Genomic DNA, 27661 nt, shown 5'->3' with positions numbered 1-27661 from the left:
CCTTGGGGATTAATTTTATGTTATTCTTTAAATCTACTGCTCTTTTCCATTATTTTTGTGCTAATTTCATTTCTGTCTAAAAATTCAACCTTACTGAAGTCTTCATTATGATCTGAGTGACAGGATAAGCCAAACGAGGATAGAACAACTACTTAGATAAACTGATACTATTAATCAATGAAAGAGAGAAGATAGACTTTTTTTTGGTGGCTGGCCGTTACGGAGATGGGCAGAATTTTTAAACTTCTATTTTGTTTTCATTCTGTTCATTAAAGTATCTTCAAATTGAAAAGTGTAAAGAGGCAATATGGGTTTCTGTTTTCACTAATGGCAGACTAGGTACTTGGGACCAGTTCTCTCACTGGGGACAATTAGAAAAAAATGGATGAAATATAAACATCTGCTTGAAGATACTGGAGCGAGAGCACAATAATGAAGAATTACCAGGCTGTGATCCATGTGAGAGGTATAAACACAGAGATTCAAGGTCTAGAGTCTATTTTGGGGTTTCTTTGTTCCCTGAGGGCATATGCTGAATTCCTGAATAGGAGGCTGAGTGGCAAGGGCATGAAAAGTGCCTCTCTGGACTAAAGTAACAGAGATTAATGTTTCTCCCATTAAGTAGGGAGAAACCTGGGGAACCTCATTTCCTCTGGGTTAGGACCATGAAAGGCCATGACCTAGAAGTAAGCCATTGCAGGGACTGCAGCTCAGTCTCAGAATCATCTACGTTCATGAAATGGATTAAGGTGACTCCAGGATTCTAGTGTTCCCAGGTGTCCAGTAGAAGCAAAGGCACATCCTCTCTGAAGGATCATTCTAGGCCTCAAATTATTTCTACAAACAAATTTGCAAGAACAATTTCTGGCATGTATCAAAAATGACTGGACACATGAGAAGAAGAGATAACATGAACAAAAATCAAAAGAAACAAGAAACAGTAAAAATGGATCCGTAGGGGTATCAGATTTTGGAGTTACCAGTTAAAACTGCTGTAAAACCAAAGCAAAGAGAAATATTCAAAGTAGGCAGAGAAAAATGACAGTCTCCCTTCAAATGGACATCTGACAATTAGACTGATATCTGACTTCTGCACAGAGCAGTGAAAGCTAGATTATCTTTGCAATACTGAAAGAAAATAACTACCGATAGAGAATTTTTTTTTCAGTGAAAATACTCTTCAAAAGTGAAGGTGAAATAAAAACATTTTCGGGTAATTAAAAACAGGATTTATCACCAGCAGACTTGCACTAAAGAAATAACTAAATCCTTCAGGCAGAATCAAAATGATCCTAGATGAAAGAAAAATAGCAATTTCATCTCACTCATTAATATAGGTGCAAAAAATCATAAACAAAATGTCAGCAGACTGAATCCAGCAATATATATGTGACCAAGTTGAGTTTTTCCAGTAGTGCAAAGTTGTTTTAACATTTTTAAAAAGTCATCATAGAGCTGGCCCATGGCTCACTTGGGAGAGTGTGATGCTGATAACATCAAGGCCATGGGTTTGGATCTCTTTACTGGTCATCGTTTAAAAAAATAAAAAAATAAAAAGTCATCATAAATCACCATTTTAATGCATTAGAGGAGAAAATTATGATTAGTTTAATAGATGCAGAAAAAAAGTGTTTGATAATATTTAACATCTATTATGATTAAAAAATCTTAGCAAACTGGGAATAAAAGGAAACTTCCTTAACTTGGTAAAGCATATCTACAAAAAAAGTTGGAACAAACATTAAACTTAATGGTGAAATTTGAAGGTTTTCCTCTTATGATTGGGACTAAGATATGGGTGCCCACTCTCACTTTTTATTCATCATTTTACTGGATATTTTAGCTAGTAGAATCAGAAAAGAAAAATAAAAGATAAAAGGATAATAAAGGAATCTGTTCAACCTGTTGTTTGTAGATGATGACTGTTTACATGGAAAATCCAAAAGTTATCTATAGATAAGTTATTGGAATTAATAAGTAATTTTGACAGGATTGCTGGATACAGAGCCAATATAAAACATTCCATTGCATTTATATATACCAGCAACAAAGTTAAAAAATATATAAAAATGTTATTTACCATAGAGTAACAAAAAATTCAAATACGTTGGAATGAAATTCAAATACCTATGCAAAACCTTATGCAGAGGATTAAAATATATTATTGAGAGAAATTAAAGTATATCTAAATGAAGGATGTACCATATTTATCAAGTGGAAGACTCAATATTGTAAAGATGTCAGTTCTTCCTGACTTGATTTGTAAATAAAATGCAATCCAAATAATAGTCCCAGCAGGTTTTTGGGGTGAAATTTGACAAGTTGGTTTTAAAATATATGTAGAAATGAAAGGTCGTAAATAGCAAAGACACTCTTGAGTAAGAACAATAACATGGAAAGATTTACTCTATCAGATATTAAGACTTTAAAGCTTTTGTGGAATAGTTAGACAGGCTCTAGAAATAGAATTGAAAGCCTAGAAACAGCCACATTTATACAGTTGTTTGATTTGTAACAAAGATTTTACTGTAGAGTAGTGGAGGAGAGATGGTAAATGTTGCTGCTACAATTGAATATCCTAACAGAAAAGATAAAAAAGAAAATAAACTTGATCCACACACCATGTACACAAAAAATTGACTCTAGGTGGATTATAGATCAAGATGTGAAAGGCAATACAATGAGCTCCTAAAAGATAATTCAGTGTTGCTTTGCCCCCCACGGATTTTTCACCCCTCTTACCCTGGGTGACAGAGCTGCAAAGAATTACTCAAAGCCCATCTCTTCTGAGCAGTGAGAAGCCCCAAAGTGGTTAATCTCCTGGAACCCTGAAGAGAGAGGCATTCCTTCCATTTGGGAAATTAACCACGAATTGGGGTTCCCTTCCTGTATTTATTCTCCAGTCCAGGAAGTTACAGGAAGAGACATAGGTGGGGTTATAGTTTAACAGTATAGGCTGGTAACTTTCAGTGAAACAAGCCAGATGACATTCTATTAGGCAATTAAGTGATCCACCAACAAAAGCTTGATCTTAGCAAACATTCTCTTCTTATAGCAATTTCCTGATATCTTTACATATCAATCAGTAACTTGTCTGTCTTTGAACCAGCAGCCTTGCTTTGTTACAACTCTTTTTTTTTTTTTTTTAAAGATGACCAGTAAGGGGATCTCAACCCTTGGCTTGGTGTTGTCAGCACCATGCTCAGCCAGTGAGCAAACCGGCCATCCCTATATAGGATCCGAACCCGTGGCCTTGGTGTTATTAGCACCGCACTCTACCGAGTGAGCCACGGGCCAGCCTACAACTCTTTATCTTACAACAGAGATTCAATAGCCTGGGGAAAATTTCTTGTTTTTTGTAAGGTGAATATTTGAAACTGCAAGGCTTTGGAAAACCAGGCCTGTGAAGTACATATGCTTTATGCATCCTCTACAATTCAGGAGAATATTTTCTGGATCTCAGTATAGTGAAAGACATCTTAAATGAGACACACAAAGCCTGTTGGAAAAGTTGATAACTTTTGACTCCATTAAGGAACTTTGAAGTTCATCAAAGCACATCACTATAAGAGTGAAAAGGTAAGTCACAGAGTGGAAGCGGGTAATTATAACACATGTAATTAACAAAGGTTTGTATTCAGAATTCCTACAAGTCATGAAAAGACAGACAATGCAGTAGAAAAACAGGCAAGAGATTTGGACAGGCACTTTACAAAAGATTTCTAAATGGCCAAGAAACATAAGCCATCAGTGAAATATGAACTAAATGAGCACATACCCACCAGAATGGCCCAAATTAAAAAAAAATTAACATTACCAAATGTCAGAGAAGATACAGAGTATTGAGAATGATCCTACAATGCTAGAAGGAGTATATATTTGGTGCAATCCTTTAGAAAATAGTTTGGCAGTATATACCAAACTTTAACATTCAAATTTCTATGACTTAACCATTCCATTTCTGCGTTGATATCCAACATAAATGCATGCACTGTAGCCAAGAGACATGTATAAGAATATTCATAATGGCCAAAAACTAGATATAACCCAAATATCATCAATAGATTGATAAATTATGATGTATTCATGAAATAGTGTACAGCAATGAAAATGAGCAAACCTACCTACAATATGGATGAATCTTTCAAACTCAAAATAATGTTGAGTGAAATAAGCCATACCGAAAAGAAGACATTCTGTGTCATTTCCATACAGCATTCAGAAAACAGCAGAATTAAGCAGTACTGTTTAGGAATGCATATTTAGGTGGCCCAACTCTAAAGCAAAGCAAAGAAATGATTTTCATAGTTAGGATAATGGTTGCCCTGAGGGGGAAAGATTCAGGTAATGATTGGGAGGGTCGCGTGTAGAGCTTTTGGAGTGCTTCTGTTTCTTAGCCTGAGTGGTGGTTATATAGGTATTTTTGATAACTTATTGAGCTATACATTTCTGTGTACTTTTCTGTATATGTTATATTTCATAATTAAAAAGATTTAAAAAGGAGTCACTGTATAACGTAGTCATTAAGTGTGCTGGCTTTAGACTTGTACCGCCTGAGTTTGTATCACTTCCATTCCTATTTTCTGGTTATCTTGGGTAAGTTACTTGATTTCTCTGAGCCTCAACTTCTTAAACTAAAAGGGAGTAATAGCACCAACTTCAGTTGTTATGTAATTCAGTGAGATTCTGTGAGTATTTGGTAAGATGATGCCTGCAAAATGCTTAGAAAGTAATTGGCATGTAGTGAGTGACTGCTGTCTTAGCTATAATAAAGATGATCAGAATGAAGACAGGATATTTAGGTACTTTATATTCATATTTCTGGGCCCAGGCAAATTCTATCTAGGAATTTTGGTCAGAATTCTTGTTACAGCAATAAAAGGTAATTCTGGCTGCCTTAAGCAGAAAGAGGATTTATTAGAAGGATAATGGAGGCTCACCAAATTGTTAGAAGGCTAGAGGAGTAGACTCTAGTGGTTATGCAGCAAGAACAATTTGGTCAGGGCTCTTTGGCTGCTGCTAGGTGAATTCTGTCTCCTTTGTGCCACTCCTGTTTCAAATTCCAGATGGGAATATTTTAGGTCACGTGTTTGTCTTCTGATATCTGGTACTGGGAAGAGTAAGATCTTATATTTTGGCTTCCATTGTGTACTATTTTACAGATCAGTTCCCTGCAAGGAAGAGTTGAATATTTGAAAGCCAGAAAGTTGACAGATGACTGTTACATCTGGGGCACTGAAAGAACCTGCAAATGTAATTGTGTACCATCTTCAAGAGATGTCATGGACTAGAAATGGACATATGTACCAATTGTCCTCAAGGAGAAGAAAAGTGGAGTCTACAATCTGTAGACCATCAAACTTGATATAGATTCTCAGCAAAGTTCTAGAATATGTCATAGATGGTTTGTGAATACTGAGTAAAGAAAATAAGGGTTGCTAGTAGCTAGTGTGGGCATACAGAAAACAAATTTGATCACTTAATTATTTTCTAATTGTGTCTAGTCTGTCTCAACTATCATTACTAGTTAGGTCCTCTCTATCTCTCATGTGGACTCTGCAGAGGCCTCCTGTCTGATCTGGTAAAATCCATCTTACCTATGGTTGCCATAGAATTGTACCAAAAAATAAAAATTTGACCATGTAATTCCCTAGCTTAAATGCTTCATCACTTGTGAGATAAATGGTCTTCACATAGTCTTCCTTACTAGACTGAAGTCATGAGGGCCAGAACTCTGTTTTAGTGTATTATGTCCAGTACCTAGCATGTGGCCAGGTACTTGTTAGAAATTCAGTAAGTATTGAGTTAAGTCAATGTGACCTCTGTGTCTGTTAGCTCCTTTCTCTGCACTCTTGCTATGGCTTCCAGCCATGCTGACCTGGCATGGTGATTTGTTGTGTCCTTACTTTTGCTCATTCAGTCTCCTCTGCCTGAAATGCCCTTTTCTACTTGAATTGGCCAAGTCCTACTTATTCTTTCCTTCTTTTCTTTCTTTCTTTCTTTTTTTGTTTTTGGTAGCTGATGGTTAGGGGGATCTTAACCCGTAAAGAATGAGTAGGTGATTATAACACTGCCTACTCATTCTTTAAGAGTTTAATTGCTATCTCTTTCAGGAAACCTCCTTTGACACCTTTCTCCCATAAATTAGTTATGTGTTCCTCTGATGTTTAGTGCATAATTCTCTTGATTTCTTCTCTGACCCACTGGTTGTTCAGGAGCATATTGTCTAATTTCTATGTATTTGTGAATTTTCTCAAAATTCCTCCTATTACTGATTTCTAGTTTCATACCATTGTGGTTAGAAACAATACTTGATATGATTTTAATCTTAAATTTGTTAAGATTTGTTTTGTGGCTTAACATGTGGTTTATCCTGGAAAATGTTCCCTGCATGCTAGAGAAGAATGTGTATTCTGCTGCTGTTGGATGGAAAGTTCTGTATATATCTGCATTAATCTATTTTCTATTGCTTATAACAGAATACCCCAAACTGGGTATTTATTAAAAAACAAAATTTATTTCTTACAGTTTTGGACACTGGAAAGTCTATGGTCCACCTGGCACATCTGGTGAGGGCCTTCTTCTGGGTAGGAACTCTCTACAGGGTCTTTTGGCAATGCAAGCAATCACATGGCAAGGATGGCAAGAGCAAGAGCTTTTCCGTGTGCTCTCCTTATAAAGCCACCAGTCCACACACATGACAGTCCATTCAGTCATCAACCTAGTACTCCATAGGGCCCAGTTGTCAAGATCCAATCACCTCTCAAAGGCCCTACCTTTCAAATACCATAATTGGATTTCCCACCCTCTTCACACTAAGTTTCTAACACATGAACTTTTGGGGGACACATTTGACCCATAGCAATGTCTGTTAGGTCCATTCAGTCTAAAGTATTGTTCAAGTCCAGTATTTCCTTATTACTGTACTTTTTTATTTGGTTGATCTATTCATTGTTGAAACTAGGGTATTCAAGTCCCCTACTATTATTGTATTGCTATCTATTTCTCCCTTCATATCCATTAATATTTGCTTTATAAATTTAAGTGCTCTGATGTTGGGTACATTGCATTTACAGTTGTTATGTCCTCTTGATGGACTGACCTCTTTATCATTAAATAATGGTCTTCTTTGTCACCTGTGACAGCTTTTGACTTGAAGTCTATTTTGTCTGATCTAAGTATAGTGACCCCTGCTCTCTTTTGGTTACCATTTGCGTGGAATATCTTTTTACATTTTTACACTTTCAGCTTGTATGTGTCCTTAAAGCTAAAGTGAGTTTCTTGTGGGCAGCATATATTGGATCTTGTTTTTTAAATCCATTTAGCCACTTTATGTCTTTTGATTGGAGAATTTAATCCATTTATATCTAATGTTATTATTGATAGGTAAGGACTTTCTTCTGCCATTTTGTTAATTGTTTTATCGTGGTTTTATAGATCCTTTGTTCCTTTCCTTCTCTCCTATTGTTTTCCCTTGTAATTTGGTGATTTTTCATAGTGCTTCACTTTGATTCCTTTCTTTTCATCATTTGTTTAGCTGCTATAGTTTTTTGCTTTGTGGTTACCATGAGGCTTACATAGAACATCTTCTTGTTATAATAGTCTATTTCAAGGTGATAACAACTTTAGGTATAGAAGGAAATTTCCTCAACATAAGAAAGAGTATTTATGAAAAACCCAAGGCTAACATAATCAACAGGGAAAACTGAAAGCTTTTTCTCTAAGAACTGGTACAAGGCAAGGATACCCACTCTTGCCACTTTTATTCAACATAAAACTAGAAGTACTAGAAGAATAATCAGACAAGAAAAAGAAATGATAGACATACAAATCAGAATGAAAGAAATAAAATTGTCTCCATTTGTCAATAACATGTTCCTATATGTAGAAAATCCCAAAGATGCCACAAAAAAACTTTTAGAACTAATAAAAGAAATCAGTAAAGTTGCAGCATATAAAATTAATATGAAAAAACGAGTTTTATTTCTGTACATAAATAATGACTTGTCCAAAAAGGAAACCAAGAAAGCAGTCCCATTTAAAATAGCATCAAAAATAAGATAAAATAAAATGAAATACTTAGGAATAATCTTAACCAAGGAGGTGAAAGATCTATATGTTGAAAACTATAAAACAATGATGAAATTGAAGAAGACACAAATAAATGGAAAGATAGCCAGTGCTCATGGATTGGAAGAATTAATGTTATTCAAACATTTGTAGTATCCAAAATATGAAAAAGAAAAAGTTAGAGGCATCACACTTCCTGATTTCAAATTATATTACAAAGCTCATAGTAATCAAAATAGTATGATGCTGTCATAAAAACAGACACATTGACTAGTGTATTAGAACTGAGAGCCCAGAAATAAACCCAAGCACATATAATCAACTAATTTTTGACAAGGGCACTAAGAGGACTAATTTTTGACAAGGGTACTAAAAGACCTAAACATAAGACCTGAAATTATAAAACTCCTAGAACAAAGCAGTGGGGGGAGCTTCTTGATAATGATTTTTTGGATATCACACCAAAAGCTCAGGCTACAGAAACAAAAATAAATAAATGGGACTACTTCAAGCTAAAAAGCTTCCACGCGCCAAAGGAAACAATCAAAATAATCAAAATTAAAAAGTAACCTACAGATTGGGAAAAAATATTTGCCATATATCTAAGTGTTCAATATCAAAAATATATAAAGAACTCATCCAACTCAACAGCAGAAAATTAAATAACCTGGTTAAAAAATGGATAAAGGATCTGAAGAGACATTTTTCCAAAGAAGACATAAAAATGGCCAACGTGTATATGAAAAGGTGCTCAATATCACTAAACTTCAGGGAAATGCAAATCAAAACCACAATAAGATACCACCTTACACCTGTTAGGAAAACTTATCAAAAAGATAAGAGATAACAAGTGTTGCTGAGTGTGTAGAGAAAAGGAATGTACGTTGTTGGTAGGAATGTAGATTGGTGCAGCCATTGTGGAAAACAGCATGGAGATTCCTAAAGAAATTAAAAATATAACCTACCATATGACCTCGTAATCCCTCCTCTGGGTATATACCCAAAGGAAATGAAATTTCCACCTCATACAGATATCTGCATTCTCATGTTTGTTACAGCATTATCCACAATAGCCAGCACATGGAAAAAACCTAAGGTCTGTCAACACATGAATGGATGAAGAAACTGTGGTGTATATAGACAATGGAATATTATTCAACCTTAAAAGAGAAAGAACAACATGGATGTCACAACATGGATGAACCTGGAGGACATTAGGCTAAGTGAAATAAGCCAGACACAGAAAGAAAAATACTGCATGATCTCACTTACATGTGGAATGTAAAAAAAAAAATAGTTGAATGCACCGAGATAGAGAATAAAACAGTACTTACCAGGGGCGGGGATGGTGGTGTAGGAGGAAGTGGGAAGAAGTAGGTCAAAACGTACAAAGTAGCAGATTTGTAGGATTAACAAGCCTAGAGATCTAATGTATGACATGAGGTTTATAATTAATAATATTGTACTGTATTTGGGGTTTCTGCTAAAAATGTATTCTGAATTTAGGGGCTCTTGCCATACACAAAAAATGGTTAGCTCTGAGATGATAGATATGTTAATTTGCTTGACTATCTTAACCATTTTACTATCTATATGTATGTCAAAACATCATGTTGTACCCCTTAAATATACACAATAAAAAATTTTTTAATGTAATGAGGAAGATCTATGTAATCTTTTATGAAGTGATCTCTATGTTATATATAAATACATTTTTAATTAAAATAGATCAGGGTGCTTCTTGATTTTTTCTATGTGAGGATAAATTATAGTAAATTAAAGGGGAATTTAAGAAAACATTTTAAAGTAATAACAATTTTAGGTAGGCAGTTGTGAGGAAGATAACAATCATGCATGCCAAGGCCAAGCGATTCTTCCATAGGCTGCAAAGTGCGTGATTGATGTCCTGGTGTGTCAAATATTCTTCGCCGGTACCTACTGCATACTTACAGATAATTTTTGCTGTTGCATTTAATCCTGGGTAGAAGTTTTGTCCCCAAAATTCATTATGTTGCAGAGCCACATTATTATATCAAGGAATGCTGAAATACTGAAGCCATGAGAGCCAAGGCACAATGGTTCTGAGATACATCACTAGCTCTGAATACATCATCATAAATATGAGAGAGATGGTCATGACAAGTATTGCTATGAATGCCACACTCTGACCTACTGTGGCCTGTGCCATAGAACTGGTAAAATAAATCACTATCATAAGAGTAAACATGATGATGAAGGTCTCTACCTCTGATCTTAATCCTAACAAGAAGTATATTACAAAAGTAAATATAATGCTTGGTAACCTCCTCATGGGTAGTAAGTCAGATAACAGTATTCCCAAGAAATAAGATGACACTCTGTAGTATCCACTGATATATTTATGTACAAATTGCTGCTTCTTGACCACAAAGATCTCCATGGCTGCCACACTGCTGAAACACTTGGTCGTCAGGAAGAAGAGTACCATGGCTCTATTCTGGGTTCCAGTAGGATCATTTTTTTAGTCCCAAGAAATTGGCACCGACAACCAGTTCCTGGATGATTGTACCAATTATCTGAGCTATAGAGGCTTGGGGGTTATCTGGCAAGTTTTTGAATGAATGTCTGGAAATCTGAGTTGATGACAGAAGGAGGTCAGATAGGTGATTTCCTTGAAGACTGAGCAACTCTTTTTCTGACCCGCTGAGAGTTGATCTAATTCAGCTTTTGTTTCTCTGAGGAAGATGGAGTTGACATAAAACTCAGATAATTTTTCTATGAGTGGCGTATCTCACTTGGAAGGCTCTTCAGTCTCCTTGACTTCAATGTCTTCTTTATCTGTTTAATAGTACAGCAGAGGAGTCTCTAATAATGACATCCAGGAAGAAGTCCACAAGGTGAACCCAAAGGGCTCAGAGTGGTAACCTGCTGATGCAGATTACCCCAGGAGTTTCTGAGCAGGGAACATTAGTCTTTCTGAGATCAATAAGGTGAGGCTATTAAACAGCTTGAAGATGGAATAATGAGGCTGATGAGTGGAGAATATGATTGTTCATTCCTGTTTAGACATCCTCTTCAGAAGCAAAAGGACGGCATTTGCTGGGCTTGAGTCTTAGCCACTTGTGGGCTGATCTAGGAGCAAGATGGATAGATGAGTAGTAAGCTCCATTCCTATACTAGTCATTTTTCTTTATCCTCCAGACACACCATAGATGAATCGAGTTTACCCTTGGAGTTCACCACTTTATCCATACCTGACTCTTCAAGTACTGTGTTAATCCATTTTTTTCACGATTTGTCATAGTTGGAAGACAAAGAGCTATTGAGAACAGTGATGGACACTGTCAGGGTTCCCATCAGAACATCATCCTGCACCACATTACCTGAACACCGTTTGAAATTGGCAGCTTGAAGTGCTCCATTTATCAGAACATCTCCAGATAATCCATGTGGATCTTTCTTTGCATCTAAGACGTCTAACATTGAAGATTTGCCTCCACCTGTGTGTCTCAGGGTGACATTGTGGCCAGGTTTCATGATCCCCTTGATATTCATTGATCTTTCTTAACTGTTTTTTGACCAAGTAGAAAGCCACTCTTCACTTTTACTGAACAGCAGATGTTATGCCAATTTATCAACACCACACTCTCCCTATGTTATGCAAATTTAATACAGCTCCTTCAGTAAATGACTCCAGGTCGATGGAGGTTGTCTTGGGTGGGCCATTAGTATTTATTTGAGACATTGGGATAAAAACTGGACATTACTGGAAGACATCTGGAGAGTTTCTGCCTTTGTTTACTGATGTATTATAAAAGATACAGATGAACAGCCAGATGAATTGGTATATAGGTCAAGGTCTGGAAGGGCCTGACCACGGGAGTTTCTGTCCCATGGAGTTGGGATGCACCACCCTTCTGGCAAGTGGATGCATTCACCAACTTGGAAGCTCCTTTAGGCTATATTGCTAAGAACAAGGTGCAGAAGAGTATGTATTTTTTTACTAAGAAATGAGGTGACTTGCAGATACAAGTATATGCATATATATTTGCTTATATTTTCAAAAAGATATAATGGAAGATCAAATTAAAAAGGTAAGGAGAAGAGAGGTTAGACTTCTCTGAATGGTTCATTAAAAAAATTTTTTTTCAATGGTTTGGAGCCAAAAAAAAAAAAAAAAAAGCCACACATACACACAAAACAGCCATTTGACTTTGGGAAAATGAAAATGATTTATATTATCATAAATAAATAATGAATAAATCCAAAGGAATCTCTAAAAGTCAAAAACAGAAGGAAACAAATGAACTTTGTGGCATAACCAGAGTTGGTGACAAGACCACATGCAGAATTATCATTTCAAGTGACTTTAAAGCCGTAAAATTTGACAGAACATGTCCTTTGGGATATATCATAAGGAAAAAAGAACTGCAAATAAATCTTAACCTCCAACTTATTAACCATATTCTAATGTTATTATTTTTTAAAAAAACTATTATATTTATGTTGAAGAATAAAGAAAGTACGTATTCATGTGAATATTATTAGGATCCAAGATTTTTCACAAAAAGACCAAGAAATACAAATACAGAATTAAAATCGGGTAAAAATCCTGTAATCTGAATTGGAAGTATTTGGATGAATTCATTGTATATATATCATTATATCATGATAGTCATATATAACAGTCATGGTTATACTTAAATGTGTGTGTGCATGTATGTGTGTGTATAATATTTTTACCTGATTGTGGTCTCTAAATACCATTTCTCATGAAGAAGAACCGGGACTCCTTAGAGAAATGGCTGATTCCAGGTCTGGGGCAAGGCATTTATAAGATGAGCTTGGAACTTGTGTTGTAAGACTACTGGGATCATGTTAAAAGGACACAGGAACAACTTTAAGGAGCTCCCAAAGGCCAAAGCTAGGAAAACTTGAAACATAAAATTTGTTAAAATCCATGTGTATCTAACAATACTTCAAAAACCAAATCATTGGTCACCTTTGGAGGTTGCTGTGATTCTACTTGGTATTCTGACAGTTGGCGAAGAATCAACCATTTATCCTGCCTTTGTTTTATGGCTAAGTTTCAGAGTAGCCAAATAGTTGATGAAAGTTATTTTTTATAGAATAATTCCAAGTAATAAGTGTAGAAGGTGCTAGAATTGGGAAAATCATTTCCCAGTTTCTGATGAAATTATTGACCTATTTTAGGCAATGCTCATGAATGGCTCCTAAAGCCATGAAGTGAAAGTTTAATGAGCTTGATAGCAGATGAGGCTAAAAACACGAATACGATCAATCTTCACATCATTAAATTTGTGACTACCATACATTGTGTGCTTCCTGGTGTGATACAATAGGAATTACATGTACCATGTCTGGAATATTCTTGTGAGAATAAAACAACCTGAATCTAATGAAGCTTCTAGATCAACACTGTCCAAAAGAATTTTCTTGATGATGATGTTTCTGTGCTGTCCAGTATAGTAGCCACTAGCAACTCATGACTGTTGAGTATTTGAAATGTGGCTAGTGAGACCAGCAGACTGAATTTTATTTTATTTTATTTATTTATTTTTTAAAAGATGGCTGGTAAGGGGATCTTAACCCTTGACTTGGTGTTGTCAGCACCATGCTCTCCCAAGTGGGCTAACTGGCCATCCCTATATAGGGATCTGAACCCATGGCCTTGGTGTCATCAGCACCGCACTCTCCCAAGTAAGTCACGGGCTGGCCCTAGCAGATTGAATTTTAAATTTTATTTAATTTTAATTCAATTTAGGCACATGTGCTAGTGGCTGCTGTATTAGACAGCAAAGCTCTAGAAAGTCTGTGAGACAACAGGAGAAATTTGAGCATGGGCTAGGTATTAGATAATATTAAGGAATTGACAGTTTTGTAGGATTGATAATGTTGTTGTACCTCTGTTGAAAGTCTTTTTCTTTAGAGATTTATTCTAAGTGGATATAATGGGGGAAACATGATGTCTGGGCTTTGCTTGAAATAATCCACTATGCATGGTAGAGGTGATGGTGGTGCAGGTGCAGCAGGGACATAGGGGACAGATGAAACAAGCCCAGTAAAATCTTACTGGGAAGATAGGTAATGGGTACATGAGTCCTGTTCTACTACTCTCTAATTTTGTATATCTTTAACATTTTCTAAAATATAAAAGTTTATAAACAGCCGTAATTAATATTAAAATATCTGAAGAATAACAAGGGAATAATTTACTCAAAATTCAGAATAGGGGAGATATGATTGGAAAGGGGCTTTGGTCAGGCGGTTCTAAAGTACTAATAATTCCCCTAGGAAGTGAGCACACCGATGTTTGTATTGTTATTAATATTTTAGCTTTGTGTCTTTTTTTCATGAAATATTTCATGTGATGATATATTTTGCAATAAAAAGTAATAAGAAGAGACTCATTGTTAGTACTAAGCCCTCTTATGGAGTCCAGTTGAAGAACACACCTGGACCTCATGGAGTTACGATGTGGCCAGGTAGCCTCTCTGTGTCTTTTTCCCTCTTAGACCCCATGATCCCTTTGTTTGTCTTTCCCTTTACTAGAATTGTCCTCTCTTTGAAAATTGTCTTCTCTGCTTAGTTATCAGCTTTTACGTGGACTGTGAAGGCTTCTCCCAAATGGCAAGCTCAGCCCCTGACCCGACTAAGGCTTCCAACAGTCTGTTTTGGTCTCTGGGAACAACTCCATATTTGGGGGAAGAGAACTAGACTGACTTTTGGGCAGGTATTCACTCAAAACCAATGAGCTAAGGCCGGCATAATTTACTTTGTCACAGAAACTGCCCCTTCCAAGGCAGTGGATGGGAGAAGTTCTTAAGAAAGGGTTGTAGATACCTCTAGTACAGCATGATTGTCTGCAATAGTGCAAGATTTGAGACAGTCTCTAGCTGTACTAGTAGAGGATTGGGGATTGGTTAATGAAATTATGGGACAGCCTGTGGGATAATATGCAGCCATTTAAAATTGCAATATAGCCTATTAACCCTGAAAAATGTTCATGAAAAATGCTCATTAGCATTTGGTGCATGTCTTTTCAGAAACACATTCACACACACACATATACATACATATATAAAAATATATACATATGTGTTTATGTATGAATATATTTCTGAAAGTATACATCAAAATATTAATAGTGGTTATCTTTGATTAATGAGTTATAGTTAGTTTGTTATGGTTGTTGTTGGTGGTGTTTCCCTTAGCTGTATTTCTTGATTTTTCTATAGTGAATAATGTATTTGTATACTAAAATTTTTTTAAAAAGGAAATATAGTCTGGAGGGGTAGATGCTAAATGTTTTCTTACCTAATTAAATGTTTTTAATTAGTTTTACAAGAAAGCATTATTAGTATGATTTCAGAAAATTAACTTGAAATAAATAATATGTTTATGTAAAATCCTGAGAGTAAGTTAAACAGCCAATTATCTTCCAAAAGTCTATGTCAAAAATAGAGCATAAGAGAATGTGGGCTTGGAAAAAGTTTATTTTTATAAGCCCTGGAGATCTTGATTGACTTATTTAGGCCAACAGGGTAAATTTGTAGGTAAAAAATCTAGTGCTTGGTTGGTGTATTATGTCAAGAAATATTGTGTCCTTATTAAGAAGTTATTGTCAGTGTACTATGAGAAAGTTCTTCATTTTAGATCCTGACTTTAAATGGAACAAAGTAAGTGGAACACTCAATGAGGCCAGCATGGCCAGAGGCCATCTGATGTGGAGATGGCCAGCCTGGGGACAAGGAGCCTGCAGGAAATGTGACAGCAGACTGTAAATACTTGACAGGGTTTTGTGTGGAAAGGGTAGAATTTATTAGGAAACAGATTTCACATAGGTCAACATAGGGGAGGACTTTCTATTCACATTACCCCTCAGTGAAATGGGCCTCCTTACAGTGTGACAGGGACTGGGGAACAGCTGACGAGAGTCTTAGACTTACTTCTTTTGTTGGGAGGAAAGTCGGGTGGCATGAGCTCCAAGGTCTTTTTACCTATGAAATTCTGAATTGACAGAAAACTAGATCTCATTTGCATACAAAAAATGAGACTAGGTTAAGTTGGATCACAAATATTTGCTTGTCATTTTCATTTTCATTTTGCTACCAAACTCTGACAAAAAACTTTCGGTGTTTGAGGTTTACTTCATTAAGTTATACTTTGTATAGAAAAGTGGAAGAGTATTTTTGAGCTTCAGTTTATTGCTGTCTTAACCAGAGGGGGTTAAATGAGGGACTGTCTAAATGCACTGAACCATATGGTATCTGTGTGCTCAAGGAAAGGCTTAATGAATAAACCACAAAACCAAGTAGCAATGATGGCTAAGAGCACAACTGCCTGGGTTTGAATCCTATGTCTTTGCCTTAGTTTCCTTACCAGCAAAATGGCAATGATAATATTTCTGAGAAATATGATTCTTGAATTAGGATTAATTTTATGGGGACTTGTTTTAGAAAACAGCTTCTTTTTTAATGAATGGGTTATGACTGAGAATACTTGGATGTGACGACTTGAATGTTTTATGTGCTGGGCATCCCAGAGTATAAAGTTTATGCCCAGAACATTTTTGGAAAGAGGAAGTTGGTTGAAACTGCTAGATGTTTTTTAATGATACAAGATAATTATGATTGTGTTTCTTCTCAGATATTAAATTCCTTCTTTCCATGATTTTCTAGAGAATGAAGATCTAGAAAACACCAAGGTTACCTCTCCATTGGCTTCTGCCTCTGATCCAGAGCCCCATTCCTCACCCCACAGGTAGGGACAAGCAACTTCTTTGGATAAAATGCTTCTAGAAGTTTTATCTTCTGAAATAAGATATTGGTGAAAGAATTAGGCAGCAACTTGAAGAGAGAAGACAAGTTGAAGTAAGGGCATAGACAGTTTTTTCATTAATCAAATTTTTAGTGTACTTAGGGGCAATGTCAGATCTATTTCAGGTTATAAGTTTTTCTTTTACTCTCACAGAATAAAAGTGTAACAAATAGTGTAGTGTCCTTATTAATCTTCTCTTGACGTCCATCTTCAAGTGTTAAAACATTTGAAGTGGGGCCGGCCTGTGGCTCACTCGGGAGAGTGCGGTGCTGATAACACCAAGGCCCCGGGTTCGGATCCCATATACTGGCTGAGCATGGTGCTGACAACACCAAGTCAAGGGTTAAGATCCCCTTACCGGTCATCTTTGAGAAAAAAAAAAAAGAAAAACATTTGAAGTGGATCCCAGGTGGATTTGCTAGAGATTGTGTGTTTGGTTTTTAGCCATAAAATGCGCGCGCGCACGCACACACACACACACACACACACACACACACACGAAGGCAGTTTTAATTATTTTTTTTCTGGTATTTTCCATCAGAGTGGGAGGCAGTTTTTTAAAATGTAATTTGCAGATTAGACCATTATGATCACCTTTAGGTTGTCATTCTTAATTTCCTTCTCTGTCCATCTCATTCACCTACCATCATTGATAGCAGAGTGTGTAGCAGAAAGGGAAGAATTGTACTGACCCCTAGAATGAATTGGAATCATGAAACATTAATGGAATAACTAATGAAAAGCCGTATTTTGGAGAACCTTGAGTTCATGGTTATTACAGCCTAACTGATCAGTTTATAGTACAATATTGCCTCATAGAACCTGTGGTCTCCATGCCCCACACAAATTGGTGGCTGGGGGTAGAGAGAGATGTCAGGGTATTTAAAAAGTCTGTTACTTCTTGAATTCTATTTAGAAGTTGTTTCTTCTTGCTTCTGTATGTGAAATAATTCATATAATTGACATAATTATAGTTAATATAATAGCTACCTACACTTTATTGAATGTTTCTCTGTAGTAATGACAACAAAATAGTGATTTTATCAAGTATTTCCATTTGCTAAATACTATACTAGGTGTTAAAAATGTATTATATCATTTAATCCTCATAACAATCCTAATAAATGTACCTGCGTTTTTGTTTTTTTTTTAAGATGAGGCAGATGAAAGAAACAGTGAATTCAATGATTTGCTAAGGTTCACACAGCTATAGCTTATTCTCATAATTAGCAATAGAGAGTTTTGAGTTCTATGCTTAGAACTACTAAGTTATTATATGTGAGGATACTTTAAAAAGTTCATGGAAAAATTGAATTAAAAGATAATACAAAACTTTCCCTGAACATTTTGTTTGTTTGTTTGTTCATTTTGGCAGCTGGCCGGTATGGGGTGGTTTTTGTTTGTTTTTTTAGTGGCTGGCTCGTACAGGGATCCAAACCCTTGACCTTGGTATTACCAGTACCATGCTCTCCCTGGTGAGCTAACCAGCCAGCACCGTGAACTTTTTGAAGCACCCTCATGTAGCAGTCCTTTTAGAAGACACAGCCTCCTCAAAGCTTTGATGATTTGAGACAATTCACTTTCTCACCAAATCCCCTGAGGAAAACTTTCCATCTTCCCGCCACCCTCCCTTTTCTGCACATGTGGATTTGAAGGATCTTTGGGGGATGGATTTTGGCACAGAACTGTTTTATCCTCCGAAGAGTAAATACATTTTTTGAGTGAGAAACACAGAATGTTCTCAGACAAAAAGATATTTAATTTTAAAGTTTTGTTTCTAAAGTCTAGTGAGTGAAGAAAAAAATCCAGGAAGTGTGACGCCTGAAGCTTAGTGCTTGTGTTTTGTATTTGTTGGGAATGGAAATGACACAACTTTTCTATTTTGTCCAGTGAGGCTGGCTGGCTGGCTGGCCAGTGTCTCCCCACCCTTTGGGATGGCCTTCCTGCTCCAGGTCAGCACAAACCAGAAGCCTTTAAAGTAGAGCCTTTTTCTTTATGTGGCTTATCACTGGCATCAAGTGATTTGCAATTTATTTTTCCCAAAATACCCTTTACTAATTCTCCAGAGCACAAAATGCTAATGTGAACATTAAATTTATGTGGCTGTTGCATGTCCTGTTTAAAGTATTTTTATGTAAGCAGATCTATATTTTTCCAAAGTAGCATGTGCAAAGGCAAAGAAAGAAGAAAATAAATTTTAGATGCCACATACAGCAAGGTGAAGTGAATGAATGATTCAGATTAACTGTTATAATCTCACTTTCCCAGTATTGTAAATGATAGTCTGTCCTTTTAATGAAAAGATGAACAAAGAAAAAAAAAATCTCTCCATACAGAAAAAGACAGCAAGGAAATTTGAATGTCTCAAACTTGGCACTTTGTAAGGGGAGGAAAATAATCTCCCCTGAGAATATGAACCACAAGTTGGTAGTCATTGGTTTGTTGTCTAAATTCACTCTGCCAGTGTTGTCTAAACAGAACCCTTCAACAGAGAACCTAACTTCAAGTTCTCTCAGGTTGGTAGCATTCCCAAGTACTGGCAGAAGCAAATGCAAATCTCTTGTGGAAGGACTTAGTGTCTGTCCAGGCCCACAGAAATTTTAAGACATCATTGGTTTTTATGACATCCCATGTTTCAGTTGTGTTAAAATCTAAAAAACAAATATACATCTTGCAATCAACAAAATATGGTGCATTTTAGTCAGGCAGTAATAAGTGCAGTAAAGAAAAATGAAGCAGGGTGAGGGTGTAAGGAGTGATAGGGCCAGGGAGGGACGAGCCATTTTATGTACAGATATCTGGGAAACCCCTCAGAAAGTGATAGTTGAGCAGAAACTTGAAGGAAGGAAGCTGTAAGTTAACAAGGGGAAGAGTATTTGAGGCAGAGGATTTAGCACATGCAAAGACCCTCAAATGGGAGAGTGCTGGTATTTGAGGACTATCAAAGATTCCAGAGGCCATTGTGGCTGAAGTGACCTGGGCAAAGCTAGGATTCTAGGAGATGAAGTCAGAGTGCGAAGGGCCTTAGAGTTCCATTTAACAGGCTTGGTTCCAGATGCTGTGCATACAGAGTAAGACTCAGTTCCTAACATCAAGCTTACATTCTAGTAGAGAAGACAGACAATAAACAATGTCAAGAAACAAAAATGGTTGGAATTTCTGGGTTTAGGAGCATTAAAATAGGCTCATAGCTTAGACCAATTTACAGTTTACACTGGATTACCCAAGCAAACCTGTAAATATCAACAGTATCCCATAGCTCTGATTTTCATAGTAACCGCCTATAGGAATGCTGGTCAGAACTCACTCCATCCTCATGGCCTTTGAAGCTCTGGCTTCAATCAAAGTTACAATCTTTCCTCTGCATAGGGTGCTTAGTAACCAAGGAAAGGAAAGGAACAGAATGCTATACTTGTGTGAGATAAAGAGGGTGACTCTAGCAACCCCAAGGATAAGCAATAGGTGGCTGCGAGGTGCTTAGGAATCTTAACACTCCTGCAGCCTTTCTCTCTTTGGCGTAGCTCCACTTTTGTCTCTAAGTCCCTTATAAACTTCAATTCCTCTCCCACTCCCCACTGCAGAGAAAGCAGCTGTGTAGAGCTGCTTTCCCCAATCCATTCCCTGTAGGTAACCACCCATCAATAATAATAATAAACTCCTTGTAAACCATATAGAGTTGCCTGCTTTGTTCTTCGGTCTCAGGATACCTTCTCAGTTTGGTAGGTATTATACTGTTAGCTCACACTTGGACACCACCTCTTGTTTATTCTGAGGTAGATTGAAGTGACTTGGATATTCCAAAAGATGGCTGTTTTATCTGAAAAAGAGGTAATTTATCAATCAGGAGTGGTTTTTCTTGTTTATGTTTAAAAAGGGAAGAAAGAAAAAGAAAACTAATAAACGCTAAAGTAAAACCCTCTTCTGTTTTCCCCATGTGGTTTGTAGTATCATTTCCCAATCATTTACTCAGTTTCTTTGAGGAAAGGATGCCTTAAAGCAGGGATTCTCAAACCTTTATACCTTTACACTCTTAAAAAATTATTAAGGACCCCAAAGAATTTTTGTTTATGTAGGTTATATCTATCAATACTCATATTTGCTATGTTAGAAATTAAAACTAAACAATTAGAATATAGTTGAGTTTAAAAACAATAATGAACTCATAACATGTTAGTAAAAATAACATTTTAATTGAAAAAAAGCTAATTTCCAAGACAAAGATATTGTAGTGAGCAGACAATATAAATCTCTTTAATGTGTGGCTTAATAAAAGACAGTTGGACTTTCATCTCTGCTTCTGGATTCATTCTTGTTGTGATATCACGTCATATAGTCTCTGCAAAATTCCACTGCATATTCTTGAGAAAATGAGAATGAAGAAGGGAAATAATATTTTAGTATTATTAGGAAAAAGTTTTAACTTCACAGACTTCCCTAAAGGGTCCTAAAGACCCCAGGGGTCCCCAGACCATACTTCGATAGCTGCCGCTCTAAAAAAATCCATGTTGCCTTTTATTCACAACAGATTTCTAAAGGTCTGGGGTATGTGCCAACCCTGGCACTTAACTCATTTTCTAGTCTCTCTGAAGCCAGGGGAAATGGGAGAGAGCATAAATCATTCTCTTGCTTCTTTAAAATAAACTATTCACATAGTTGTGTTTTAAGTCATTGAGATAGTTGATTAATGTGCTTAAAGAAGGAAAGAAAGTCATCACCTCTTTCAGTGATCTGGGACGGGGCATAAAATGGAAGTATTGAAAGCCGCTGGGATCACTGTGGGGGGATGGCCTTGCTGTTCAGTTTGCACTTCCTTTGTTGTGGCGACCAGTCTCTGGCTGAGGCAGACCTCCACCCTTTGCTCCTGTCCAGTGGCTTTGTGTGTAGAGCTGTATTGGGATTCTAACTCTTCTTCTGTTGAAATTCTGTGTGGAGCAAGTGGCCTGGGTCCCAGAGTGAGGAATAAAGTTGAATTCATAGAAGCAGAGAGTAGAATGGTGGTTACTAGGGGCTGGGCTTGGGGGGTGGAAGAGGGAGACGTCGGTCAAAGGGGACAAGGTTTCAGTTAAGGAAGGAGTAATAAGTTCTGGAGATCTTCGTACAGCATGGTGATGGTAGCTAATAGCAATGTATTGTATACTGGAAAATGGCTCAGAGAGTAGATTTTAAACATTCTTTCCACAAAAAAATAAGTACGTGAGGTGATGGATATGTTAATTAGCTTGATTTAATCATTTCACAATGTATGCATATATCAAAATATCACATTGCGCACTATAAATGTATACAATTTTTATTTTTCAATTGAAATGAATAAATAAAAGAAACAACAACAATAACAACAAGGAAAAGCTGACCACCTGCATGCAGGCCATCTCAGACGACTGAGCTGTGTGTTTACCATGGTCCTCGGAGCCTGGGACCTGGCTTTGTCAGTCAGTTGCCTTTACACGCTGTTACTACTTTACTATGGGCCAATGTTGGCTAAAGTGACAGTAGACCTAAATGCCAGGGGAAGGTAGGGGTGGGGGTGGGGGTGTCCTTTGCATGTTGTTTTATTTCAGAATTTCTCCAGGACAATTGCGCCTTTTCAAAGAACCCTTGAATTGACATGCTCTCTTCCTCTGGGAGGCCACAGATGGTACCCACAGTGAGGGAGGATGCTGCAGAAGATCGGCGGGCAGCAGCCACTGCCTTGGAGGCTCAGGACTTGGCAGAACAGGATTTGCTGCCTGCAGACCAGGCCCAGGTCCTCAACGAGGTAGGGAGTGTATTCTGGCTGTCTCTGACTAAAAGGAGGTGTTTGTGGCACCAGAATTTAAATATGTGATGGATGGATTGGAATTAGAAACGACTGTGAAAGTGTCTCCCAGAATTCTATCTTTACCCCACTTAGGGCATCTCATTTTTTGATTATTTGGAGAATAGTATTTGTATCTCCCAAGGGCCCATTGTTGTACTAGCACCTGTCCAAAAAATAAAGTATTAGAATGAATGTTTATGTGTTCTCTAAGGAGTCTTATGTCGTTGCACTGCATCTTAGTCTCACTTTTTCATGTGGTAGATCTACTTACTGTTTATGGTAAAGATTCTATAGAAGTGGTGTTAATAGTAGTGGTCTCCCTGCCATGAAGTATGGGAGGTAGGGGTTGTTTGTATCCTTATTAGCATATGTATTATAATAACTATTGGCATTTGTGTCAATAAAGACAACACCAAACCTTATAATCACATTTGTATAATGCTTTATGATTTACAAGCATTTTTATCCACAACTCTTCATTACTTCTGAGAATGACTTTGTGAGATAGGTACCATGGTGTCCCCATTTAACAAATGAGGAAACAGAGGCAAAGAGCTGTCAGTGACTTTACTAAGGCTATGCAGCTGATAAGTTGACAGCTAAATCTTCTGTCTAGCCTTTTGGAAAAGAAAGGATTCGTTTCAGCACACTAGACAAAATCTGATTCACTTCATTTAGCAATGGAGATGAGAAGAACTGGAGGGTTTGCTTTCCAGAAACAGATACTGTGAGAATACAGCATGGGAGGATTACAAATTTAAGATTTATTTATTTATTGCAAGTTCAGTTCCATCCTCTTAACTGGGTTACTGACTCACTGGTGTGCTCTCCCCTGTGGGCAGTACATATAGATTTCCTATTAAGTTGCCTGCCAACTGTTTGGAGAAGGGGCAGGAAATTAAGGCATAATAGCATGAAACAGGGAACACTGATCTGAGTGACTTAAAGGGAAACCTACCAGGGAGAGATTGCAGGCTCCTGTGGGGGTTAGTGAAGGCTTGAAGTATCAAATGCCATTTGTGCTCTTCTGTGCAGATCAGATAGCTGGCAGCAAATACACATTCAAATGCAAATCCTGGGGCTGGTCTAAGGGGAAATTGTAATTATTTATAGAGTACTGTTAGTGACATAGAGGGTGGGAGAGCCTGTAGCCTGCAGTGTGCCATGGTGGAGACACAGAGAGAGACTAGAAACCAGATTCTGTCTCTGCAGTGCTTTGATGAACTGACTGACAGTGATGCAGAAGGGACCCTTGAGTGGGAATTGTAGCAGGAGCATGTGTGGCAGAGTGGGAGTCAAGCTAAACCCAGGTGCAGGAGCTGTCATGACAGGAGCCACAGGGAGGGACCGTGCAGGCTGAGGCAAGGCCCAGAAGGCATGGCCCAGAAACACCATTTTTGCAGAAGTGTGTAGAAAGCCATGAGCATGTTTGTGGGCAAGGATTTTATAAAGGGTCTAGAGCAGGAATGTTGCAAAAGGTAGGAAAGAACAAGAAAGAATCTCTAAACTAGGGAGCATTTTGGTGGCATGAAAAATGAGTGGAATTGATGAGCAACTTGGAAGGAAGAGAAGAAATGTCGACTAGCACATGAAGCTTTGTGTTGCGGTAGTGGAGGTAGTAGGGCCGGGGTGGGGCAGCCTTCATTTGGAAAGAGGTTAATTGGCATCTTGCACTCTAGCAGGTCCTTTAACCAGAGTTCTGTTTGCAGATGGCCAAGTACCAAGTTCCACAAAGGTCGGGGGACATGGTCATGATCCAGTCTGAGCACACAGGAGCTATAGATGTTCTTTCAGCTGATTTGGAATCTGCAGATCTCCTGGGGGACCAAAGGAAAGGTGAGACCTTTGGGAGTATAGAAGGTGGGTTTTTTGTTTCCATTAGATACTTAAAGAAAGGCAGGCACACAGATGGAAGGAAAGAAAATGACTTGTGAAAGGAAGTCAAAGAAGTCAGTAGAAAGAATGTCTTTGTGTTACTCCCCGCCAAGCAAAATGCCAGGTGTGGTAGCATGTCCTCATGGCTTCTCAGTAGTAAGCTGCCTGTCCTTTCAGTCTCCCCACCTCTGATGGCTCCTCCATGCATCTGGACCTTTGCCAAGGTGAAGGAATTCAAAAGCAAGCTGGGCAAAGAGAAGAACAGCCGTCTGGTGGTGAAGCGGGGAGAGGTGGTGACCATCCGGGTCCCTACCCATCCAGAGGGGAAGCGTGTCTGCTGGGAGTTTGCAACAGATGACTATGACATTGGCTTTGGAGTTTATTTTGACTGGACCCCTGTAACCAGCACTGACATAACTGTGCAAGTCAGCGATTCCAGTGAGGACGAGGATGAAGAAGAGGAAGAGGAAGAGGAGATTGAAGGTAGGTTTAACTTTAACATAATTTGCAGCTTTCTTTTCTGGCCCAGCCTAATTTCTAGTGACCCCTCCCTGGATTGTACCAGCCTCCTCTTCCTTAGAATGCAGGTGAGGAATCCAGCATTGAAAGCTGAGTCGTAGAGGCCAAAGTCAGAGCCTCAGAGAGCATTCTGGTGGGGTTGGTGTTGATGCCTTGGTTGAAAGCTTTTTTTCCTTTTAGTCAGTGCCTAGTTATTTCCCAACATTTCCTTGGGGTAGGAATGGACAGGGGGGCAGGGAAGAAGGGTAGGTCTGTGCTGCTGTATACAGAGACCGGGTTTTTCTGATCCCATGTAAACCCGAGATTATTTTACATTTCTCTGTTAGTTTGGATATTTATTCCTGTCCTGGGATCAAACTGAGAGATTACGATTTGCTAAATGTTCCATCTCTCCCCACTCCAAACTGTCAAAGCTGGCTGCCTGCTGGTTACTTCTTTACCTCATGCCCAAGCAGTTTTGAAAGTGGCCTCTGTGCTCCATTCCAGTTGTTATTTGTAGCTACTGCTCAGGATGGCCCTGACGTATTTTTTTCAGGTAATGTAAGAATAGGTTTGAAGCATTAGCCTTATTCCTTGATTTTCTTATATAATCCTTGAATCAATCTCTTAACTTGTTATAGAAAAGCAAGTCTGCATAGAAATCTATAGATATTTAAGGGCCGGCCCATGGCTCACTTGGGAGAGCGTGGTGCTGACAACACCAAGTCAAGGGTTAAGATCCCCTTACCGGTCATCTTTAAAAAAAAAAAAAAAAAAAAGATATTTAGGGAAGAGGAGAACTTCATATCTTATTTGCTGCTTTTCAGGAAGCCAAGTGGAAGTTTTAGGGTCCCTGTGTACAGTGTGTTTATCTGCATTTCCTACCTCTGTTAGCCAGTCCTTTCACCTGTTGAAGGAAGGGATGTTAGGACATTCCCTAAAATTATCTCTTTCTCTCCCTTGGAAATGTCCAGACACTTCTGGAGCTAGGAAGGCTCCTTTAAGGCTTAATCATTTTTTCTCAGTGGAGATGTTATTGGCATTTGGGATAGGACACTTCTTTGTTTCATAGGTACTGTTCTGATTTTAACACCCTGGACCCTTAGATACTAAATGCCAGTATCACCCAGTAGTCACTGTGATGACCAAAAAGATCACCAGACATTTCCAAATGCCCATAGGAGGGTAATAGCTTCCCTCCTGAGTGAAAGCCACTGGGGTTACCTGGCCCATCTTGTCAACTTCATGCAGGATTTATTCAGCGTCTGATTTCATATCCAAACACTCTGCTATTTTGCTTATGCAGAACCTGTCCCAGTTGGAGATGTGGAGAGAGGCTCCAGGAGCTCCCTGCGGGGTCGCTATGGGGAGGTCATGCCTGTGTACCGGCGGGACAGCCACCGAGATGTGCAGGCTGGCAGCCATGACTACCCTGGTGAGGGCATCTACTTGCTCAAGTTCGACAACTCCTATTCCCTGCTACGCAACAAGACCCTCTACTTCCACATCTACTACACTAGCTGAAGGACTGCTGGGATGGGGCAGGCTGTATTTGCTGGCTGACCTGGGCTGCCAGCTGGTGCCTCTTGTTTGGATTGGCAAGAGCTAAAAGTTCAGTGCGAGGCTCCTGAGGCTCTCGCCCTGCCTGGCATGCCTGACTGGTGACCCCCGTAGCTTTTTCCCTTTCTTGGCTTCTGCAGGTGGTGGTGTAGTGCCCCTGTTCTGTGGTCTCTGGCTCATGCTGTTCTTGCTTCAGACTCCAGCAAAATCCCTCTGTGAAGGCACCTATCAGGCAAAAGCCTAAAAGGAGGTAGGGTGTTGTCTTTTAAAAATAGATCTGTTTTGGTACTAGGTTTATCATTCAGGTTGCTGCTCTCTCCTCTCCCAGAGCCTTTATTGCCAATGCATTTAGTGGTACCCCCTCTTTACCTTTTGAGGTGCCAGAAGAGGGAAAAGCACATTGTCCACGTAGGAGCCCAGGCTCTTGGATGGAGATAGCTCTGTCCAGCTTCTCACCACTGCCATGTTCCTGCCTGCTAATTATTCTCGGTCTCTAGAGACCTCACTGCCTTTGGAGGGATATTATTATTCCTAATGGTTAGATTTCCCCTGTTTTCCCTTTCCTAAGTCTGTGTTTTTGCCATTACAGCAAGAACCTTCATGCAATCTAAAGTGATAATCAATGTAACCTAAGATCTTCTGGGAAGAAAAACTGCCTCCATCACTTCCTGTTCCAAGAGTTAGTTTTCCTTACTAAGGACATTGGCGGTTGAAACAGAAAGGGTAGAAAATAGGTACTGAATTGATCTCAGAATCCACATCGTTGAAAGTCAAGTGTTATTAAAATTTTTTTTGTATAATCAAAGAACGAAGGGTATCATCTGAGAGAGAAGGTTAAGAAAAAACACCCTAGATTTCCCACCACTTTTTTGTGTGTGTCTTTTAGAGTAGGGGTATTATTTAGAAGTTTTGCTTTTGAACCAAATGCAGTGAAATCCAGTCAGGTTTCCAAAGTTTCTGGATTTAGGTTCCTTGCATTTAGGGTTTAAAGTGTTTGGTGTTCAAAGTCCCTTAGGAAAGGTGATAATGAAGCTTCGC

The 27661-nt window shown here is 38.2% G+C and overlaps 1 protein-coding gene and 1 pseudogene across 2 annotated transcripts in view; one reads left to right on the top strand and one right to left on the bottom strand.

The window, feature by feature from the left end:
• The window catches only part of TMED8 (transmembrane p24 trafficking protein family member 8), a 33269-nt gene extending 6682 nt beyond the window's left edge, over positions 1-26587 (top strand). Inside the window, exons 2-6 of one of the 2 annotated variants that reach the window (XM_063092123.1) lie at positions 16752-16833; positions 22519-22648; positions 24400-24526; positions 24743-25048; positions 26370-26587. In XM_063092123.1, the coding sequence (XP_062948193.1) occupies positions 16752-16833; positions 22519-22648; positions 24400-24526; positions 24743-25048; positions 26370-26587 (863 nt within the window). Of the gene's footprint in view, positions 1-16751; positions 16834-22518; positions 22658-24387; positions 24527-24742; positions 25049-26369 lie in introns of both variants that reach the window. The other variant, XM_063092122.1, reaches the window with a different exon arrangement.
• Positions 9985-11826, bottom strand: LOC134371588 (broad substrate specificity ATP-binding cassette transporter ABCG2-like; annotated as a pseudogene).
• Positions 26588-27661: the final 1074 nt, after the last annotated feature.

The sequence above is a fragment of the Cynocephalus volans genome, chromosome 3 (genome assembly GCF_027409185.1).
Source record: "Cynocephalus volans isolate mCynVol1 chromosome 3, mCynVol1.pri, whole genome shotgun sequence".
In the NCBI taxonomy this organism is placed as follows: Eukaryota; Metazoa; Chordata; class Mammalia; order Dermoptera; family Cynocephalidae; genus Cynocephalus; species Cynocephalus volans.
This window is presented reverse-complemented; position numbering and strand designations above follow the sequence as displayed.